Source organism: Archocentrus centrarchus, chromosome 17 (assembly GCF_007364275.1).
Source record: "Archocentrus centrarchus isolate MPI-CPG fArcCen1 chromosome 17, fArcCen1, whole genome shotgun sequence".
In the NCBI taxonomy this organism is placed as follows: domain Eukaryota; kingdom Metazoa; phylum Chordata; class Actinopteri; order Cichliformes; family Cichlidae; genus Archocentrus; species Archocentrus centrarchus.
The window spans coordinates 15,305,194-15,323,098 of NC_044362.1; the positions used below are offsets into that span (position 1 = coordinate 15,305,194).

Here is a 17,905-nt window from a genome sequence, read left to right on the forward strand (position 1 = left end):
TAACAGCGCTCGTCCACACCACTCCCACAAGACCGTCAATGTCTAAGATGTAAATAAAATTGAGGAGCAGGCCCTACCTGTGTATGTGATGTGTTGTTTGAGTAGGAGGAGGGTAAGGGTCAGGATACATATGACCTGTAGGTAGGAGACTACCCCCGGAGGGAGAGAGCCAGCTAACAACTGGCTCACTGAGCACCCCGGTTTCCTACACCCAACCACAGGGCAGGGAAGGCAAGTCCAGGGGGTCCGAAGCAGCCACACCCCAGAGCACCACAACACTCCCAACCTGCACCCCCCCCACACCGTAGACAAACATGACACATACACACACACGACACACACAGAAGACAACAGCAAGCATCACACCAACACCCACACACAGTGGGCCCGAGTCCAGGACTACCTGGCCCCTTGTGGGAAGGCGTCATTTCCTCATCTGAATGCCACCCCCCACAGGATCAGCGGGCACCCCAGAATGCCAACCAGACATTCCGACGCTGCTCAACCCACCCCCCTTGGTGGTGTGCCCAAGGAGGTGCAGACCCCACCGGCGCACGAAGGGACCCCCACCAGGAAACGGGTGAGCCTGGGCGTAAGGCGCAAAAGTATTTGCTCATCTGCCTTCACGCACACATGAACTTGAGTGACATCCCATTCTTAATATAATTTGACTCATCCTTTGCAGCTATAACAGCTTGAACACTACTGGGAAGGCTTTCTGCAAGGTTTAGGAGTGTGTTTATTGGTGTTGAGGCTGGTCAAGTTCTTCCACACCAAACTCACTGATCCACGTCTTTATGGACCTGTTTTGTGCACTGGTGTGCAGTCATGCTGGAACAGGAAGGAGCCATCCCCAAACTGTTCCCACAAAGTTGGGAGCATTAAATTGTCCAAAATGTCTTGGTATGTTGAAGCATTTAGAGTTCCTTTCACTGAAACTAAGGGGTTGAGCAAGCACTGGAAACCAGTGACACAGGTAAGGTTCCTTCTATAACAGAGAAGAGTGAAGTTGGTCCAATTGTCCAGAGAGAGGTGAATCGATCTAGAGAGGGGGAATTGACTCTGGGAGTGAAAAAATGAACGGACTTACTTTGCAGTGGCAGCAGTCCTTTGGTGGGGTTGTTGTATGCAGATTAGTAGTCTCCAGGAGGGCAGGCAAGGAGGCTGGGTCAGTAGAGAAAAGGCCAGTACCAAAACTGCAGGCAAGTGAGGTGAGCAAAAGGTTTTCCTTATAACCAGGCAAAACAGGATGTACACAAAGAATACACAGATTAAAGCACAGAAGGGTCCTCGAAAAACAAAATAAGGCAGAACAGCAATTACCACAGGGAGTAGCAGACACTCTGGCAGAGACTGAAGGTTTGAACTGGTCCTTAAATAAGAGAGGTAATTGCAGCTTGATGAATCCCAGGTGTCCCTGACTGTAGAGTGGGAATTCAGGCTCAGCACTGGAGTACAAAGACAGAAAAGTCCAAAACAACCTCAAACACAGCCATGACCATAACACCTTCTCCTGGCAACTGCCAAACCCTGACTGGTCCGTTGGATTGCCAGATGGAGAAGCGTGACTCATAACTCCAGTGAACACATCTCCACTGCTCTAGCAGCGTGCTGCTACTGGACTCTAGAGTTGCCCAGTTGCTGTTGTTCCCAATTGCTTCCACTTTGTTATAGTACCACTAGCAGTTGACTGTGGAATATTCAGTAGTGAAGAAATTTCACGACTGGACTTGTTGCACAGGTGGTATCCTATCATGATAGCACACTGGAATTCAGTGAGCTGAGAGCAACCCATTCTTTCACAAATGTTTGTAGAAGCAGTCTGCATGCCTGGGTGCTTGGTTTTATACACCTGTGGCCATGGAAGTGATTGGAACACTTGAATTCAGTGATTTGGATGGGTGATTATATTTTTGTCAATATAATGTGTTTTCTCTAGATTCACACTGCAACTCCTGATCTGCACTATCCTTCTCCACAAGTCCAAACCAAGGTAACATAATCAAAAGAAACAGATGAAAATACAACAATGTGCCTCCTACCTAGCATAAACAAGAGAAAACTATTCAAAAGAAATGACAGCTCACTTTTCTTTAAACACAAAGCACACACCAGATGTTAGAAAACACAGGGATGGCTTGTAGAAGATGGAGAAGAGAACAATCTTGAGTCTAGATGGCTCCTTATGTGTTGAGGGTTTGAGGCAGTCATCTTTGAGTTGTACCTGAGCTACACCAATCACAGCCAAGCACCGGTACATGCCAATTACTATAATCAGTCTCACGTTATGCAGACCTTCCTGCCCTCTCATCCTTCGTATTCTTTGATTTTTCTTCATTTAGGGGCATGACCTTAGGTTTAAAATGTGGCTAGAGACAGTTAAATGCACTAAATTTGTCTACATTTGATGTTTCTGGTTTCATGCAGTTCAATAACTGTGATTGGCTCATCAAGGTAAAATGGTGCTGCAAAAAGACTGGACGCTACAAGCTGCTTTTCCTCATAGCCAAACCAGAAAGGAGGGTCATTCAGAGGCTGCTTCCTCTGTGCTGTATAACATAAAACATTTTTGTCATATCAATAACTATTGGGTAGACTGAGACTGTTCATAAATTCATTCATGATTCCTACTGACTCTGGAAATCTGTTGATTTTTGCTTTAGGGCCACCCCGAGGTTGCCATTTTGGGCTTCAGGTTAAATAATTTTGACCAGTCATATGCCATAATATTTGGGTCTCCATTGTCTCCATTGTGTTCCAAGGATAAGGAAGAGGATGGGATTTATAGATCCCAACAGCAGCCTTTAGTGATTACAGCACTGGTAAAGTTCTTTTATATTTAAGTAAAAACTCACCACAGGTTTCTACACTATAAACAAGACATATCAGCCTGCTTTGACTGCCTTCACTTTTGTGGTTAGCTGTATTTGCCTGCCCTCTTGTGGACAGAGAGGATGCAGCTGCAAGATCCATGTGAAAAAATCCATTTAACTTCTGCTGATCAAACCTGAAGAGAATAAAGTGATTGACTTTTTACTGACATTTTTACTCTTCAAGCAAAAGTACAAAAAAATTACCAGTGACAACCATTAACATGCACATGTGCACGCTCATACGTGCACATGCGCGCACACACACACACAGAGACACATCCATCACACATTGCACATATAAGGAGGCCTTCAGGGGCTGAAAATGGAGATAAGATGCTGGGTGAATGTGGGGGAGCTGAGAGCACCTCTGTGTCTGCTATGTCCTCCTACTCAGTGTGCAGTGTGAGAGGCAGACACAGAGCATTTAGTCTATTTCAGTCCCTGAAAATGTGAGGCCTTTTATTCGCTGTTCCCTCCAAGACCAGAGTGACTCATCCACACTTGCACACAATTGGACTTGTGCAGGCAGCAAAGCAACATTTCTAGAGAAATCAGACCCTCAAAATGGAACGCCAGGTAGTTAATGGCTAATTTAACAACGAGTCAAAGGTCACATTTTTTTTTCACGTTTGTCGGTCACATGCAGGTGACTTAACCTGAAGCTTAGGCATAAGTTGAATATAGAAGATTTTTATCTCACTGCTTACCTGTCATTCTTCCTTGCAGACTCATTCCTGCAACCCATCTCCTCCCCATCTCCACCTCAACCAGATCACTCAGTGTGCCATCCAAGCCCCCATCTTTATCTTCACCACCACCACCAGCATCTAGACTCCTGCCGTAATTCCTATCATCCCTTGGATTCCATTCTGCTTCGATGGCCCATCGGAGTCTAACCACCAAATAGATAAATTGAATTCTGTATATCAATAAATAATGTTCAACTATTCCTAATGATCCCTCCTTATTGAATAGCTGCAAGAGAATGGCAAAGTTTAGTTAATTTGCACCAAATATTGATCTTCTTTTTAAAACTCTTTTACCTTCACACAAGCAAAGACTTACAGAGGACAATATTAGCATAAACATGAAACTAGGTGTAGTTTTTGTGCAAGGTCTGTGTGAAAGATGCTATGTATGTTGCTGTGCACATATTTGTTAGGTCTGGAATTCAGCATGTGCAAAGGAGAGAAATAAAAGACATAAAACATACCAACAAAAAAAGTCACACACAAACCCTGTAATAATGAAATAATATGAAGAAACAGTGAGCTTTCTAGAAGGACACTTGCCTCTGCTCATGCTGCTATCTACACTAAAGCAAAACAGGACTACAAGACCACCATCAGGGTCCTCAGGCCTTTTTTTTTTTTAAATTATCCACCATGACTGGTGTCCTTTAAAAATCTTTATACTGACATTATGATGCTCTGAGTCACCCGCCAGATTCAACAGGAGAGAATCAGCCCACTGTACAGCCCCCCACTTGAAAGGACCTACTTAAAATGTGTATTCATGGAGTGTTTTATTCTTCATACATTCCTTAATTTTATTTACTGCTTCATGTTATTTTTTCCCCCACATTGCCCTGAAGCTATTTTAAAGCTGTTCAACTGGGTAATTTGAAAAAGGCTTTTAAGGCAAGATTATTCAAATAATAGCAGTATAATTTCTTTGTGAAAGATCATGAGCCAAGAAAAGTTATCAAAGAAAAAAATACATCAGGAATGGCTTTCTTATTCCTTATCTGTTTCCCTGTGGCAGAAGTTTCCAGCAACAATTGGCACGCTTTGCTGTAAGCTTATCAGAGAAGATGTTGCAGATGGGTCTTAAGTTACTAATGTAAATAATAATGGATCAAGTTAAGGGCCCTGTAGGACCCCATATCTGATGTTAATATATTATTATTATTATTATTCATGCATAAATATTGGTGAGATGTTCTGTAAAAACTGATAAATGAAGCATGTTTCTACATTTTTGAAGATCCATGCACAATTTCATTAACACCTCTTTGTAAGCAGGTGGCATTTGGAGTAGAAAGTGTCATAAATATTAACCCTTTAAAATAGTCACTAAACTGAGCTACAAGAATGTCCACACAAAAACTGGTCTCACAGCTTCCCAACAGGTAACAATATGAAATTATAGTTAAACTTGTAGTGATTTGATATGCAATGATTTATATAGAAAATGTGGAATTGTGGAATAAACATTTCATCCTATGTCTGAAAAGATTGTCTGTAGCTCCTCTGCCTTTAAAAGCCACCCTCCCTTTTGGCCAGCTGTCGTCTGATTGGCTGCCTCTTGCAAACAGAAGCACTGAGTACCAGGTTGGTGGAACATCTGTGCTCACAGACCTCATCAACTGCTTTTAGCCATGTTTAACATAATGCATCAAACATTATAGCAGTTTGTATGACACAAAACAGGAAAGCACACAATAGGCTCCCTTTAAACTCAATACTTTAGCTCACTTCTTAATCATAGTAGTGAACATCAAAGCATGTAAAATGTGCATGAATACAAACTATTAGTTTATGGTTTAATGTTCAAATTATTTTTTTAAATCACAGCAATGACAAAAAACAAAACAAAACAGTCAAATATACCATTTTGAAGTATTTCAGTACTAAAATACAACTATACACAATACTTATAACTTTAATTTAACTTTGCAAAGTCTGGATCTTCTTGTTTTATATTCTTTAAAATTCTGCTCAAAGAGGGATCGCAATGGTTAATAAAGTGCTGATCAAGATGTCTCAAAAGATGCAGGAGATTTCTCCCAACCAGCCATTAAACACAATCTTCACTCTGCAGTTCTCTGAGTCTTAAATTTTGGTGAATCAACTCTGTGATTCACACTCAATTTGAGTTAATTTGAATTCTGCTTCTTTCTGAACCGAACAAGTCTTTTTTCTCTCTCTTTCTCTCTTGAACGGGGCCCTGAAAAAACACATTTTACCCTCTATCAGTGAAAGCCGTTTCACTTTCAAAGCCTTTTAAATGATTCTACAATAACTCCCGTGGAAAACTGCAGGCTGAAGGTTTTTAGATGAGCCCCATCTTCCTTTCATCTCCTGCTGAGCTGTACTTTGTAGCATTAAACTGTAATCCACTGGTGCTGTATGTACTCTTGCTGTGTGCTGTGTGTCAAGTGCAAGAGTATACACAGCAAAGCGCTTATTTTAACTGTAATATTTAAAGACGTTTCTAGGACTCCTCAGTCTTTGTTCTGCTTCTCAGCTCTATCTGAGCTGTACCTGACTGCCCTCTTGTGGACAGAAAGAATAGAGCATCATATTCACCTTTACATCCTCATTTCAAACTGTAAGAGTCTAAAGCTTCACTTGATGCATTTGTAAATATTTATATTTATTGATATACATTTCAAAGAAAACTAAACATTCAGCAATGAAGAAACAGTGATTAACATGAAAGCGCACGTATGTAAACACATTCACAGGAACATCCACCAGCTGACAGTATATGGGCTGAAAATGGAGATAAGATGTTGGATGAATGTGGGGGAGCTGAGAGCACCTCTGTGTCTGCTATGTCCTCCTACTCAGTGTGCAGTGTGAGAGGCAGACACACAGCATTTAGTCTATTTCAGTCCCTGGAAATATGAGGCCTTTTCTTCACTGTTCCCTCCAAGACCGGAGTGACTCATCCACACTTGCACACAATCTGACTTCTGCAGGCAGTGAGGCAAAAAGAAAAGAAAAATCAGACCCTCAAAATGGAACACCAGGTAGTTAATGGCTAATTTAACAACGAGTCAAAGGTCTGCATCAGTCACATTTTACTGTGTGTTGATGCAGTCGTGAAAACATTTTGGTATCATTGCCTTATCGCTCTGTATTCTCTTATTTTATTCTGCACTTATATGACCTGTTTGAGATTTTGGTTTATAACCAAATGCCCTCAGTATATTATATCCTTCAACATCACTTGTGATATGTGCATATTTTTATGCTTTTGTTGGCATTCTGAAATACTTCCTTATTAGTCTCATCACAAACCAAGATCCAGGTTCACTGTGGTTCAGAAGGTAGCGCAGCAGGGCGCCTGGGTGGCTTAGTGGTGAAGCTGGCGACCACATACATATGCCACGTTGCATTGTGGTGTGGGCGGCATGGGTTTGAGTCCCGGCCTGTCGCCAATTTGCCCGCGTGTCTTCCCCTGTATCCTTCCCCCATTTCCTGTCTCTCTCCACTGCCCATAAAAGCTGCTGTGGCCAAAAATGCAAGCAGCTCATCCACTAATCTGAAGGTCAGTGACTGGACGGCCAGCTCAACAAATTAAGGTTGCACTTAAAAAGAAGCTGAGCCCAGATGCACCCATAGTTGTGTGCAAGAAATAAAAGTTACTGAACAATGATTCACACAACAGAATAAAGAATTGTGTGAATGAGCAAGTTGCCCATTTTTTTTGCGCCTACACCCCTTGCAATCACAATAGGCTCCTCGCCGACTCTTCGGTATGCATTGTAGCATATGGTGCCTTGAGTGGGTCAAAACAGTGCTATGTATACGCTGCTTACGGTAAATTTATTAGAGCACCTGTCATAGGAACAAGAAAACACAACTATTTTATTGAAGCTTCTGAAAAATATAAGTCACATTGTATCTGCTGTCAGTAAGATCAGTCACTTGTTGGTGTATGTGTGTTAATGGGAAACTTATGAAAACATATTCAGTCTTATTTATGATTGATGAGAAAACTCAGTTGTTTGCTTGTAAAATCCCAATAAAACAGTCACCTTTGATCCAACATAAAAGATCGTATCTGTGATAACAATATCTTTGTTCTGGTTTGAAAGAAAATAAAGGGTGCTTCCTTTCTCTGTGTGTGTATATAATACCTTGTAGGTAGAGGTGCTGAGAGCAGATGCTGTGAAACAGAACTAGTAAAACCATGAAGACCTCACTGGCTGTGTTAATCTTATCTCTCTTCTACCTGTGTGTGGCTGAGCTCTCTCAGCTTGATGGCGAAACAGGAGAAACCCACACAACCGAGAGTCCCATCATCAAACCAGCTTGTCCATGTGCTGGAGAAACTATTTCTGACTTGGTTTTAATGTTAAAAGAACTGGAGGCCAAGCTGAAGAACACTGAGAAGCAATTGGAAGAAAAGTGGGAGAATCTGAGGTCAGGAATCCCAGGTAAGGACACACTGTACTGCTGTAGATGTGTTAAGTAAGCATCATCATTGTATTAGGACAGGTTGAGGTCTAATTGTCTTCAAACGAAGGAAACAGAGAAAAAATATCCCTATTTTTGTCCTGCACCTCAAGACAATCGCGTGGCATTTGGTGCATCCATAAGCAATGTTGGAAATATTGGACCATTCAATACTGAGATCACACTGACCTACAAGAATGTCTACTTTAACTCAGGGGCTTACAACCCTGCAACAGGTAAACTTACTATTATAAAATATATTCATACATAAATGGGTTTATTTGATAAATAAATGCTGCATTGGACTATAGCCACTGCATCTTAATGCTGTGTAAGATGTAATTGTGTCCATCATCTCCAGGTATTTTCACTGCTCCAGTCAAAGGAGTCTATTACTTCAGCTTCTCTGGCCATAATGTATCATCTAAAGCAATGGGGCTGCGACTGATGAAGAATGGAGTGCAGGTGGTGACTGTGTACAACCATCCGGCAGGAAATCGCTATGAGACAGCAACCAATGGCATGACTCTGCAGCTTGAAAAAGGAGACCAGGTGTACATGAGGCTCCGTGGAAACACCTGGATTTTTGATAATGCCAACAACCACAGCACCTTCATTGGTCATTTGTTGTTCCGTCTGTAACCGAGATCAAGTTCAGACAAACAAAGTTCAAAATTCAGATAAGTGAGTGAATGAGGAGAAAAATCTTAGTCCAAAGAGGTTTTGTTTATCATTATTGGTAGTGGAGAGAAGTGTAATTACAAAAGAGCTAAATAAAAAAAAAAATGAATAGAGTTTTGTGCTTTTAGTTTCCAACTTGTAGTGGCAGTGTGACAAATTAGAGATATAAACATCAATTACTGTAATAGGTGTAGGAGGAACTGGTGACATTATTGGGTAAATTTAAAACATTCATTAATATTTTATTTGACTATTTAAATGTTTTTAATGAATAAAGTCACTCTGACTAAGGTCTGTTTTATTTATTAGGTGATCAACAATGACTTGGGTAAAGTCAAGGTCATAGAGGTTTTGGCTCTTTGAGACTTTATCACAGTTGTGCAGGTTACTCGTGCTTCTCTGTCTCACGTCTGCTATGCACACAATTTTACACTGTTGTTTTGCCAGATAGCATGCTAATATTTACTCATCAGCACAAATCACAAAGTACAGCTTAGACTCATTGGCTTTGAAAGCATTGAATAAAAATGAAATGAAAAGTCAAGAGCTCATCAGCTGGTGACCTGTCCAGGATGTACCCTGCCTCTAGCCCAGTGATTCTCAAACTCTGGGGTGAGTGATGCAAATGGAGCACAGAGCCAGATAAGGCGGGGAATGGACAACCAGGTGAAAAATGATAAGTGAAACTGAGGAACAATCTGATTTTTTAAGGCAAAATAGGAGTTTAGTGTGCTTTTTGATTTAAATAACTTTGTGATGCAGTTTTTGAAAAATGACTGAGCTCTTTTGTGCAGGGTTAGGATTATACATGTCAGTGTAGGTTCAATCCACTATTGGTGTTACTCATTTCATGGGAACTGTTGATAATATGAAAAATATAGAAACTTGCTAGCATTTTTACATTTTAGTTAGAACCTTTTAATTAAAATTCTCTGGAATTTTTCCCAAGGATAATAAACTAACAACCTTTAACAACCTCATACTGTAAGGCCTGATTTACTGTTGAAATCTACACATGCAAATCCCAAGAAACGTAACTACACAGTTCACAATGATTGTGATTGGCTTGTTCAGCACTGTTGATTCCTCTTGTGCATTTCTGGCTACTTTCTTGACACAGTTTTTTAATTATCACTGAACAACAATCATTGTCTCAGTAAAAGGAATAATATTCATAGCAACAATATAAGGGCTCACAAATGTCAGCAAATTCCTGGAGGGAGATTGCAGGAAATATTGGAATGGATGTTAGATTCTTCAGTGACCCAGTAGAAATGCCCAAGAACTTTATCTTCTTGACAGAAGGCTCACTGCTGTTGTTTCTATACATACTTCACTGCTAAAGATCCATATTGCCTGAAGTATTTTCTTATCTGCCTTCACACACATATGAACTTGAGGGACATCCCACTTTTAATCACTAGGTTTTGATGTTATGTCGGCCCACCGTTTGCAGCTATATTCAACTTTTGTGGGAATGTTTTCTACAAGGTTTAGAAGTGTGTTTATGGGTGTTGAGGTCAGTCAAGTTCTTCCACATCAAACTCGCTCATCCATGTCTTTATGGTCTTTGCTTTGTGCACTGGTGTGCAGTCACGCACAAAAAACAAGCATCTAGGTATGCAGACTGCTTTTACAAACATTTGTGAAAGAATGGGTCGCTCTCAGGAGCTCAGTGGATTCCAGCGTGGTACTGTGATAGGATGCCACCTGTGCAGCAAGGCCAGTCATTAAATTTCCTCACTACCAAGTATTCAACAGTCAACTGTCAGTGGTATTACAACAAAGTGGACGCGATTGGGAACAACAGCCACTCAACCACAAAGGGGTAGGCCACGAGGGGGGTAAGCTGATGCTGAGGTGCATAGTGCACAGAGGTACCAACTTTCTGCAGTCAATGGCTGCAGACCTCCAAACCTCAGGTGGCCTTCAGATTAGCTCAAGAACAGTGTGTAGAGAGCTTCATGGAATTTGTTTCCATGGCCAAGCTGCTGCATCCAAGCCTTACATCACCAAGGAAAATACAAAGCGTCGGATGCAGTGGTGTAATGCACACTGCCGCTGGACTCTAGAGCAGTGAAGACGTGTTCTCTGGAGAGACAAATCACACTTCTCTGTCTGGAAATCTGATGGATGAGTCTTGCTTTGGTGGTTGCCAGGAGAATGGTACTTGCCTGACTGGATTGTGCCAAGTGTAAAGTTTGGTGGGGGGAATTATGGTGTCAAGACAACTCCTGAAAAACTCCTGTCAGCTAAAAATATGATTATTACTAAAAATACCAATTAAATGAACAAACAATGAGTCTACAGTCAGTGAGGCTGTAGATGGATACAGCTGTGCTTTGAGCAAATTCTTTTGTTAGGACAGCCAAAAATTTTTTTTAATTAAATTTAAAAAATAAAAAAATGAGTTAAACACATTAAACACATTAAATAGATTAAATAAGTAGAATGATATATGGCAAAATAAAATGAAATACAAAACAAATATGTTCATAAGGTAAAACATAAGTCAAAACAAACAATGAATTAAACTCAAGTATAAATTTAAATACAAATATTAAATAATGGTGTAATGTACACTGCTGAAAAAAAAACACACACTTTAAAAGCACATCAGATCTCAATGGGGAAAAAATCATGCTGTACATATATATATATATATATATATATATATATATATATATATACACATAGGATCGTGTGCTTAGTGAGTACCTCAGGCAGTAGAAACCTGAGAACAAAGAGGACGAAGAAAAGGAACCATCATGGAAGGACAGGCCTCTGCCCGGGACGTACCACCGGCAGATAGAAGAAGTGGCTGACATAGAGAAATCCTACCAATGGCTGGACAAGGCTGGACTGACAGACAGCACAGAGGCACTAATCATGGCAGCACAAGAGCAAGCTCTAAGTACAAGATCAATAGAGGCTGGGGTGTACCACACCAGGCAGGACCCCAGGTGCAGGTTGTGCCGAGATGCTCCTGAGACAATCCAGCACATAACAGCAGGGTGCAAGATGCTAGCAGGCAGGGCATACATGGAACGCAATAACCAAGTGGCCGGCATAGTATATAGGAACATCTGTGCCGAGTATGACCTGGAAGTCCCGAGGTCAAAATGGGACACGCCCCCAAGGGTGGTTGAGAACAACAGAGCTAAGATCCTGTGGGACTTCCAGATACAGACAGACAAACTTGTGGTGGCTAACCAACCGGACATTGTAGTGGTGGACAAACAAAGGAAGAAAGTCGTGGTGATAGACGTTGCAATACCAAGTGACGGGAACATCAAGAAGAAGGAACACGAGAAGCTCGACAAATACCAAGGGCTCAGAGAGCAGCTGGAAAGGATGTGGAAGATGAAGGTAACAGTGGTCCCCGGGGTAATTGGAACACTCAGGGCAGTACTGGGAGAGTGGCTCCAGCAGATTCCTGGAACAACATCCGAGATCTCTGTCCAGAAGAGCGCAATACTGGGAACAGCTAAGATACTGCGCAGGACCCTCAAGCTCCCAGGCCTCTGGTAGAGGACCCGAGCTTGGAGGGCAAAATAGACCGCCCGTAGGGGCGAGCTGGGATTATATATATGTATATATATATATATATATATATATATATATATAAATTTCATTACAGCAACTCAAAATAGTAGTCAGTGGTTTGTATGGCCCCCACGTGCTTGTATGCATGCCTGACAATGTCGGGGCAAGCTTCTAATGAGACAGACGGTGCCATTGACATTCACAACAGTGGCCTGTTGGAGGTCATTTTGTAGCTTTGGCAGTGCTCCTCCTGTTCCTCCTTGCACAAAGGAGCAGATACCAGTCCTGCTGATGGGTTAAGGACCTTCTATGGCCCTGTCCAGCTCTCCTAGAGTAGCTGCTTGCCTCTTGAAATCTCCTCACTGTGAACAGATGAGGAGGAAAAAAATGTCAGTGGCTTCCACCTGTAAAACCATTCCTCTTTTGGGTGTTGTCTCATTGTTTCCCCTCTAGTGCACCTGTTGTTATTTTCATTAACACCAAAGCAGCTGAAACAGATTAACAACCCCCTCTGCTACGTAACCGACCAGATCAATATCCCAAAAGTTCAACTGAAATGATGCTATACTTTGATCAAAAAGTGTACCTTACATTTCTTTTGAATACTGTATAATGCACATTGCTGTTTTGCACGTTAACATTTACTCATCAATATAAAACATAAAGTACAACTCAGACCACATGGTGGAATGATATGAAAAATGAAAAGAACTTCATATTTCATCCTGAGGTTTTCAGTATAAAAGCCTGAAAGTTTGAAGAAAAACCTGTGACCTGTCTAGGACGTACCCTGCCTCTAATTCAGTGATTGGAGGGATGAGCACCGCTAGTGGAGCACTGAGCCAATGCAGGTGAAGTATGGTAAATTAAAAAATAAAGAAATGAATGAATATGATATCTTTTAGGGAAAATAAAATAAAATTAGTTTGCTGGCACTGAGATGACCTTTATTTAAATCACTGTTACTTAGATCCTAAACATAGATCCTTTATGATTGTTAAAATCAGTTCAGTGATTATTCCAGCTTATGAAGTGGAGCATGTTAGAAAAAGTGTGAGATTTTAAAAAAGTGTAATAGTATTTTTTTTAATCTCCTCCTAGTCTCCTCTGTTGTCTCCTTATCTCCTCCTCTATCCTCCTGCCTGTGATCCAGAAATCAGTACATGTTGAAGGATGTACTGATTTATCCTTTGCAGAAGCATTCTTAACTTAAGCATATACAAGAGGCTTGGCGCAAAGCTGGAATATACAAACCATTTAATAATTCATATTTTTTATATGCATGCTGTTTCAGGGATTTAAGATTATCTAACTTTATGACCTTCACTGATTCTCTCAGGGGTGAGCAGGTAGGACCCAAACACAGAAGTCTCAGACAAACAAGAATAAAAAAACAGCCTTTTATTAGGTGGAGAACTGAAGTCCAGCAAAGTATTTCAAAGCTCAGAACATAAATCAAACACAAGGCAACAAGAGAGTAATAATAGATACAAAGGGAAACTGAGGCTACACACACACACACACACACACACACACACACACACACACACACACAGTGTGATGGAGTGATGGAGAAGCCAGAAGGAAGCGCTGCGTGACAAAAGTACAGAAAGTTTTGAATATGAGCAGAAATACTGCTGAAACACATCTGAGCTGTTAAATTATATTTGGTGTAAAAACTCACCAGGATGCAGAAAATGAAATGCTAATTCCTCAAACTGTCCTTAGGAGGACCCCGGTTCTCCTACTTAAAGAAAAATAAGTGTACTGATGTTGATTCCTGCGGCGACTGCTGTTCTTCGGCCTGTAGAAATCGTCCTACAGCTGCTACACAGGGACCTATCTAAACTAGTTTGGTCAGGTGCTTATTTTCCTTACTGCTGTCAGGGATAGTTTAAAAGCACCTCAGAGAGACGAGATGCCAGAGACTCAAACCAGCAACCTGCTTGTTGTTTGCTCTAACCTGTGGTTTTGTCCTCATTCCAGTAGCCCACAATTTATTTTCAGCTGCCAACACAAACACCCAGCTAGAATGGGCCCTGAGCCTCAATTGCATTATTTTACATCTTTGTGGTCAGCTCAAGGATACTTGGACATGTTTTCTTTTAAAAATAATGAACGAATGAATGAAGTGGGTGGTGTGATGGTTAGCACTGTTGCCTCATGGCAAGAAGGTCCTGGGCTCAAATCCAACTTGGCTGGGACCGTTCTGTGTGGAGTTTGTATGTTCTCCCTGTGTTTGAGTGTGCTTTCTGTGTGTATCCTGGTTTTCTCCCATGGTCCAAGGACATGTAGTTAGTAGGGTTAGATTAAATGGTGATTCTCAATTGCCCATAGATGTGAATGGTTGTCTGTCTCTCTGTGACAACCCTGTGCCAGACTGGTGACTTGTCCAGGGTGTACTCTGCCTCTGGCCCTATGACAGCTGGGATATCTAATTACATATAAGCAACTCACAGCATTCAGGCAACACCAAATAAGAAATAGCTTCAGTACCATTCCAAGTTTTTAAAATTCAACAAGTCTATAATGTTATGAAGAAAAAACAAAGAATAACCTTTTACTTTTAAAAGCTTATCCTGCATTTGTGTCAAACCTTTTCAAACAAAGAGTTCTTGGTTTATTGGTTTATATATTTTTAAACACTGAGTCATGTCTCCTAGAAATAATTAATTTTAACATAACTGTGTTTTAGCCCTTTGCTCACTCTCTCTGTGGCAGTCTGAGAAAAAAAAAGAGTTGCCTGCTATTGTCCTAGTTATCTCTGCATCAGTGTGAAGAAGACTCCAAGTACTTATTTTGAAGCATTATCTAAATTTCTTTTAATTTCTATTGTCTCTAGCCCATAGAAACCACATGTATAGAATCTCCAAAATCTGATATGTAAAAATAAATCTTCACAAAATTTGCCCATAATATTTATTTCCATCAATCCATCCATTTTCTTCCACTTGTCCAATCAGGGTCGCAGGGGCCTGGCGCCTATGTCAGCTGGGTATTTGTTGCTTTAAAAGCTACTGGATGACAGTTGTGCTGATTTTGCTATATATCAGTATAGCCCCTACTTCTCCAGAAGTTCACTGCAGGTGATCCTGAGAGCGGAAAATCAGGTTTTCCATACCTTCGATCAAACACATTCGTGTTAAGACATGCAGTTAAGCATGTTCAGTTTCAACAGAACAGAAGAAAACAGGGATATATAAATCACTGTGTGGAGAACAGAAACACGAACAGAGGTCATTAAAAGATGAAAACCGCAGTAGCTGTGTTAACCTTATCCCTCTTCTACCTGTGTATAACGGATGCCACTCAGTTCGATACCGGAGAAGGAGACAACATTGACAAAGGGAGTCCTGGCACTGAGCCAACTTGTCCCTGTGCTGGAGACATAATGGGGAGCCAGAAAATTGATTGCCAACTTTTCTCCCCTACAATAAGTGCTACTTTAACTCAGGTGCTCACAACCCTGCAGCAGGTAAGCTTACATCATGATGATCTTCATAAATAAATGGGATTATTTATCCATTACTCTTCTTAATGGCCTTCAGCTTAGGCATAACTATTATTCATCATCTCCAGGTATTTTCCCTGCTCCAGTTGAAGAAGTCTATTACTTCAGCTTCTCTGGCTATTGTATCTAAACCTATGGGACTGCAACTTATGAAGAATAGAGTGCATATGGTGACAGTGTATAGCCGTCCTAATGGAAATCGCCATGAGACAGCAACCAACAGCATGACTCCACAGCTTGAAGCAGGAGACCAGGTGTACATGAGGCTCACTCCAAACACCTGGATTTTTGATAATGGCAGCAACCACAGCACCTTCATGTATGTAAGTTCAGACAAACATAGTTCAAATGCCAGATGAGTAAGCAGAACAATATTCACACACAGGATTTGCTTTAGTATTACTGGTAGTGGAGAGAAGAGAAGTGGCAGGGCTGGAATAAAATTTATTATCTTCAGCACGACATAGTAGCAGGATTGCAATTTTAAAAAACAAAATCAAATGTAGATTGTTATTAGCGCTATCTCAAAGCAGAGAGTCCTGGGTTCAAACCTGTGGAGAGCACTTCTGTGTGGAGTCTGTATGTTCTCAGCTTGTGTGGATTTTCTTTGGATTTTTTTTTTTCATTCTAAAAATCATCAGGTTAACGCTGCCTGTTTTGATCTATGACGCTTTCCCAGAAGAGATTCTAAATCTCATTAGATTCATTTAAAAGAAAAAAAAAAGAGGAATTTGTGTCTTAATAGGTATACATGAACATGTGTAACATGTTTCTATGATTCAAAAATTTTTATATATACGTGTGTGTGTGTGCGCGCGCGCGCGTGTACATGTGTGTGTTTTAAAGCTCTCACACCCCCTGCAGTACAGTAATATCCCAGCAGCTGCTTCGCATTGTTTCAATTCAGCAGTTACATAAATATTAGTATAAATTCTAGTTATTATGATGATGCCATGAGATCATTTTACATATGGTTTGTTCATTTCACTTTAATAAACCTTTCACTACAAAAAAAGAAAAAAGAAAAAAATGAATTGTAAGAGTCAGAAGTGCTCATACTTCAACAAACTGTAATGCACTGAAATTAAATGTATTTGATCTCTTTCACTGGCCTCACTCCTGCTCCTCTTCCCTTGCTTTGCTTCCTCTTTGCTGTGTCATTGTTCTCTCACAAGTTTTTCTTAGCCTTGCTCCTCTGTCCATCTGTAGCACTGCTGTGTGTGTGTGTGTGTGTGTGTGTGTGTGTGTGTGTGTGTGTGTGTGTGGGGTGTGTGTGTCACTGTTTGCAGCATCAGGGCCCTGAATAAAGCTGTGACGCATGATTCAACCACCCTAAACCTCCATCTCGCATCAGACCCTCCTCTTTCAGTTTCTACCTTCATTTTCCACCTCCAACATCCACCTCCATTTTTAAATAAAAGCACCCCTCATCACCCAGCCCCTCCTGAAATAGCCTGCTCTCTTCTCACTCTCCTCCTTTGGGACCTCAGGGTTATAGGTTTTAGGTTCTGGTTTCTCTCCTGTGTGTCTGCGTTCTTTGTTAGATTGTTAGTCATCTCTCTCTTTTACACCAGCAAACGAGTTAACTGCGATCACTAGTTATTTCATGATTACTGCAAACACTAAGTCGGCGGCGCTTAAAAATAACATCCCAATCTCCCAATCTCAAAGATAACCAGAGGGGATAAGACAGGTGAAGACAATCAGGTGGGGGCAGATAATTGCTTTAGCTTGGTTTTTATTTCTGACAAAATTGTCTAACTTCTCATTAAAGGTAAAAAAGGACTGCCAGATTCACACATAGGATAAATATAACAATATGAAAAAATAAAAAATAAAAAATCACGCTTTGCGTTACATTCATGTGTGTTCAATACTAGAAATTCAAGTCCAAACAACTCAGACAGCTACAGTTTTGATTCAAGATGTGGATCAGGAGTGAAAAACTATGTACTTATGAGAGGAAAAGCACTTATTTGCCAGTTTGGTCCATTTCTGTAAACCAGGGGCTTCGGGAACGACTGCCTGCCTCTGGAAATTAATGGAAAAATTCTAAACTATGATCTAAAAATCTAAAACAAAAACATAATCAGCATGATTTACTG

General features: G+C 40.8%; 1 protein-coding gene across 1 annotated transcript; it reads left to right on the top strand.

Annotated features, from left to right (window-relative positions):
- The first annotated feature begins 7,958 nt into the window (after positions 1-7,958).
- Positions 7,959-8,704, top strand: LOC115795581 (complement C1q tumor necrosis factor-related protein 3-like). The gene is made up of 3 exons (XM_030751554.1): positions 7,959-8,043; positions 8,176-8,298; positions 8,424-8,704. The coding sequence occupies exons 1-3, from the start codon at positions 7,959-7,961 to the stop codon at positions 8,702-8,704; spliced, it is 489 nt and encodes a 162-aa protein (XP_030607414.1).
- Positions 8,705-17,905: the final 9,201 nt, after the last annotated feature.

What these genes read in the sequence shown, in the direction of transcription:
- LOC115795581 (XM_030751554.1), top strand. Translation starts at nt 7,959, where the DNA reads ATGTTAAAAGAACTGGAGGCCAAGCTGAAGAACACTGAGAAGCAATTG. An exon ending in TCTGAGGTCAGGAATCCCAG is followed by an intron (nt 8,044 to 8,175) that starts GTAAGGACACAC and finishes CTGCACCTCAAG; the next exon opens with ACAATCGCGTGGCATTTGGT. An exon ending in GGCTTACAACCCTGCAACAG is followed by an intron (nt 8,299 to 8,423) that starts GTAAACTTACTA and finishes CATCATCTCCAG; the next exon opens with GTATTTTCACTGCTCCAGTC.